Source organism: Physcomitrium patens, chromosome 1, assembly GCF_059467195.1.
Source record: "Physcomitrium patens ecotype Gransden chromosome 1, ASM5946719v1, whole genome shotgun sequence".
Classification (NCBI taxonomy): Eukaryota; Viridiplantae; Streptophyta; class Bryopsida; order Funariales; family Funariaceae; genus Physcomitrium; species Physcomitrium patens.
Window position 1 is genome coordinate 8,175,194 of NC_143410.1, and position 3,468 is coordinate 8,178,661.

A 3,468-nucleotide genomic window follows, 5' to 3' on the forward strand; every position below is an offset into this window, starting at 1 on the left:
TGCAAGTGGACCTATGTAGCCTTCATTGTATTTAACTCTGAAGCCTAACATGCAGATAACACAAGCTCAGGTACATCGACCCATAGACACTCTTGAACGCCATACAACATGAAAATCAAAGGGCAGGGCCATGGGGCAATAATGTAACTTGATGAAGAAGGCGAGAACACCAGGTTGTCAAACTGAGAACCTTGAACAGTACTGAGCGTGGTCGGAGTACTGTAAATGGTAAACGATTTTTAGAATCGACGTTTCAGACCATTTTTGCCCAGTTTAAACCAGTATTGAGCGGATGTATTGACTTTGATAAATCCGTGGATAAGGATTTCAACAAAGTCAATCCGTGGATAAGGGCTTAACGAGAATGTAGATGAAGCATTTGCTGTCCTTGAGCTGCGAGCTGCAGTCCCGATGATCTTACAAGCAAGATATTGATAGGTGTATTTTGTAAGAGAGGAGAGAATCTAAGAGAGGCTAACTTGTTTCAGCAATTGATGGAGGGAATTGTGCCTGACACGACCTTGTTCACTGAAAATTGGTGGGCTTGCTTTCCATGACAGGCTGGATGCGGAGCCTATCTTGTTTGAGGTGATTTAAAAGCTTGAATGCGCCGCAGTTAAAGCCAATTATCGCATTCGCATTCAGACAGCTCAGAGAGCAGGTGACAATGAACTTGAAGCTTAATCGCAACAAGAAGCCAATTAACACAACGAGAGCCTAAACCCAGGTTTAGGACCGCTAAAGATTGAGTTGAAGGCACGATATTACTTATTACGGTAATAATAAAATTAATTAGCCTCAGTGGCTAAAATATATATCAACCCATTATCTCATATCTCATGAGCTCATGATTATACATATGCAACAGTATATTATACCGAGAATACTTGAAGATTAAACAGACTTGTCACGGAAATGAAGTGAAGAGTTGGTTAGGGACATTGTGCATATTTGAATAGCTCTTCTTCAAACTGGTGTGTTTTTCATGTCGTTCGTCCATCACTTCCTTTATCGATTGAGCACATTTGAGAGCTAGCATATCTGAGTTGCACTCCATGGCCGTGGATAGAAGCTTGATCCAATTATCTAGAAAACAGAAGATGAAATGTCAATCCCCTTCATCCTTTAAAAAAAGGGCTATGAGTTCAAGAGCCATGCTGCACTGAAACCCAATCAATTTAAAAGAAAACAGGCCCAGTTGATTTACAACTTACCCGGTGTAGCACGAATTGAATCCTCACAAACCCACATCAAGCTCTTGATTCCATACTGCCATAGAACTTAAACATCAGCATGTTTAACAGCAGATTGTCGACAATCAACTTTGAAGAGTCAAAAACCTACATGTTTCTTAAGAAGACAACAGATTCACTCGAGAAACAATATGTTAACGATGAAGAACGCACTAAAATTGTTTCCTAAGACGGATCATGTTAACATTTGAAAAGAGTGGTGTTTATGCAGAATAAAGCATCAAAAAAGTTGAACAAGTTGGCAACCTTGTGAGCCGCAGATAGGAGATCTAGACCCCTGTGTTCAAGAAACTCGGCTTCAACCTTTCCAGTGTAAAGAAACTTCATCATGGCCTTGGTAATATTAAACGACGCCTCCTTGATGTCCAATCTATTCGAATATTGTACGTCTGGATTCTCGATATTGAGTTTAAGAATCTGCCGAACGAGAGATTGTGGGTAAGTATGCCAATTACTCATTCATTTCAAGAATTACTGAAAATACTGAGAAAGCACGAATACAACATCCGAATTCGATGTGGAAAGCACAGATGGTATCGGTTTCTTAACACAACCAATCAAACAAGGCAGTCATATACATGTACCTTTGATGCGCCAGTAAGGAGGAGCTTCAGCACAGTAATACTCTTGTCCTCTGCCCACACTTCAATCGTCTCATGTTTCCCACTTGCGAACACATTACCCCAATTCTTCTGAATCACAATGTAAGGAAGCCTTTCTCCCTTTAGTTCAGGAGATTTAGCGTGGTGCTCAATGGTTGCGTCTGCTAAAATCCTCAACATCTCGTCCCAATGCCGGTACTCCCACCCTAAGAATTAACAACAAATACAAGAGAAAAAAGGGTCAAGAACCGAACAAGTAAGAACGAATTCTATACCACGAATTCTAAACCTTTCGAGACAAGGCGTGCGAGAAACAATCCACTGCATGCACCTTTCAGGTAAAGCGCCGATTTCAGCTCCAGCGCCACAAGAAGAGGAGTCTTCTGATCAAAAACAACCTTCTTGGTTTCGAGTGGATTGGCGACACTGCCACCGTGACCGTGGCGGATAATAGAAATTTTGTGCGCAGATGGCATCACAGCTGCCTTGAGTGAGATATTAGCGCCATGTGCAAGTAGGAACTTCACCATGTCCAGACTCCGCGACTCCTCATACTTGTACAATGCAACGTGCAGACACGTCACGCCCTGCAATCAGGACAGCGATAGGGTGAGAAAGACTCCTTGTTCTAAGCACATTTAGGATTGGAATAGCAGAGCCTGCTGATCGGATCTGCACGCTGCAAAAAAATTAGGGCTCAAGAATGACAAGAAATAATGAGTCTCATGTGATGGGAAGCAACCCTGAGCGATGCTGCGTCCCTGCGTTGCAATTGAGTTCCAAAATTGGACCTTTGAGGTGAACAAGATGCCATGAAAGGGAAGTCGGAAACCGGATGATGGGTACCTCATCATTGTATGCGTTGATGTCCACCTTACGGTTCTTAAGCAAAGCTGTTAGAGCTGAAAGGTTACCATTCTCCACACACCGGAAGAAAGTCGCTTGGTCCAGCTTCAAGTTCCTACCGGGGTCCTCCGCAAGTCCCACGGCTTCGACCTCAGCAGTAACCTCATCCACAGCGTGGCTCTTCTCGGCAGCCATCTCCGGTAACGACCAACGACCTAACCCTCCCCTCTACTAAACACCAAATCTACTCAAACCCCAAACCTCCACAGCAATTATGTACAGATCCTCACAACCCAAACAAACAAAAATTCCTTACAAATCCCGAAGACTCGACCCAGCAGTTAGGCAAGGCGATCTCAGAGCTACAGCAACTTGCAGGCGTTGTTTCTCGAGAGCATCGACCCAGCAGACCCGATCCGGCAACTTCTGAACGTGATGAGCAAACCTGTTCCAATCTGGTCACAGCGTGCGAATAAAAATGATGATCTGGAGGGAGATACTTTGAGCTCCTGATAAGCCATATTCTGATGCCAAGTTGGGTTGCCGCTTTTCACATAGATGAGGTGATGCCCACTGCGATGCTGACTTGGCATTGACACATAGACTCAATCCCTCCATCCCTCTCATCGCCCACCAACCGAGATTATGTTCATCCCTCCGGCGTCGATTCTTCGGACAATTTCGAATTCCAGACAATGCTTCCAAATTCATCGGCGGCACTTCGTGTAGTCCGATGTGGTGCAATGGTTTAAGCATATTCACAGCTG

At 44.0% G+C, this 3,468-nt stretch overlaps 1 protein-coding gene across 1 annotated transcript; it reads right to left on the reverse strand.

The window, feature by feature from the left end:
• Positions 1 to 745: 745 nt before the first annotated feature.
• On the reverse strand, positions 746 to 3,172 carry LOC112290268 (uncharacterized). Its single transcript, XM_024536392.3, has 6 exons — positions 2,702 to 3,172; positions 2,187 to 2,442; positions 1,838 to 2,061; positions 1,500 to 1,670; positions 1,215 to 1,269; positions 746 to 1,086 (listed from the first exon to the last, which is right to left on the reverse strand). The coding sequence occupies exons 1-6, from the start codon at positions 2,894 to 2,896 to the stop codon at positions 908 to 910; spliced, it is 1,080 nt and encodes a 359-aa protein (XP_024392160.1). The 5' UTR covers positions 2,897 to 3,172; the 3' UTR covers positions 746 to 907.
• Between the last annotated feature and the right edge of the window lie 296 nt (positions 3,173 to 3,468).

Coding starts and splice junctions, on each gene's coding strand:
- LOC112290268 (XM_024536392.3), bottom strand. CDS start 2,896: ATGGCTGCCGAGAAGAGCCACGCTGTGGATGAGGTTACTGCTGAGGTC. Junction 1,671..1,837: donor TCCTTACTGGCGCATCAAAG/GTACATGTATAT, acceptor CTCGTTCGGCAG/ATTCTTAAACTCAATATCGA. Junction 1,087..1,214: donor TTCAATTCGTGCTACACCGG/GTAAGTTGTAAA, acceptor TCTGTTTTCTAG/ATAATTGGATCAAGCTTCTA.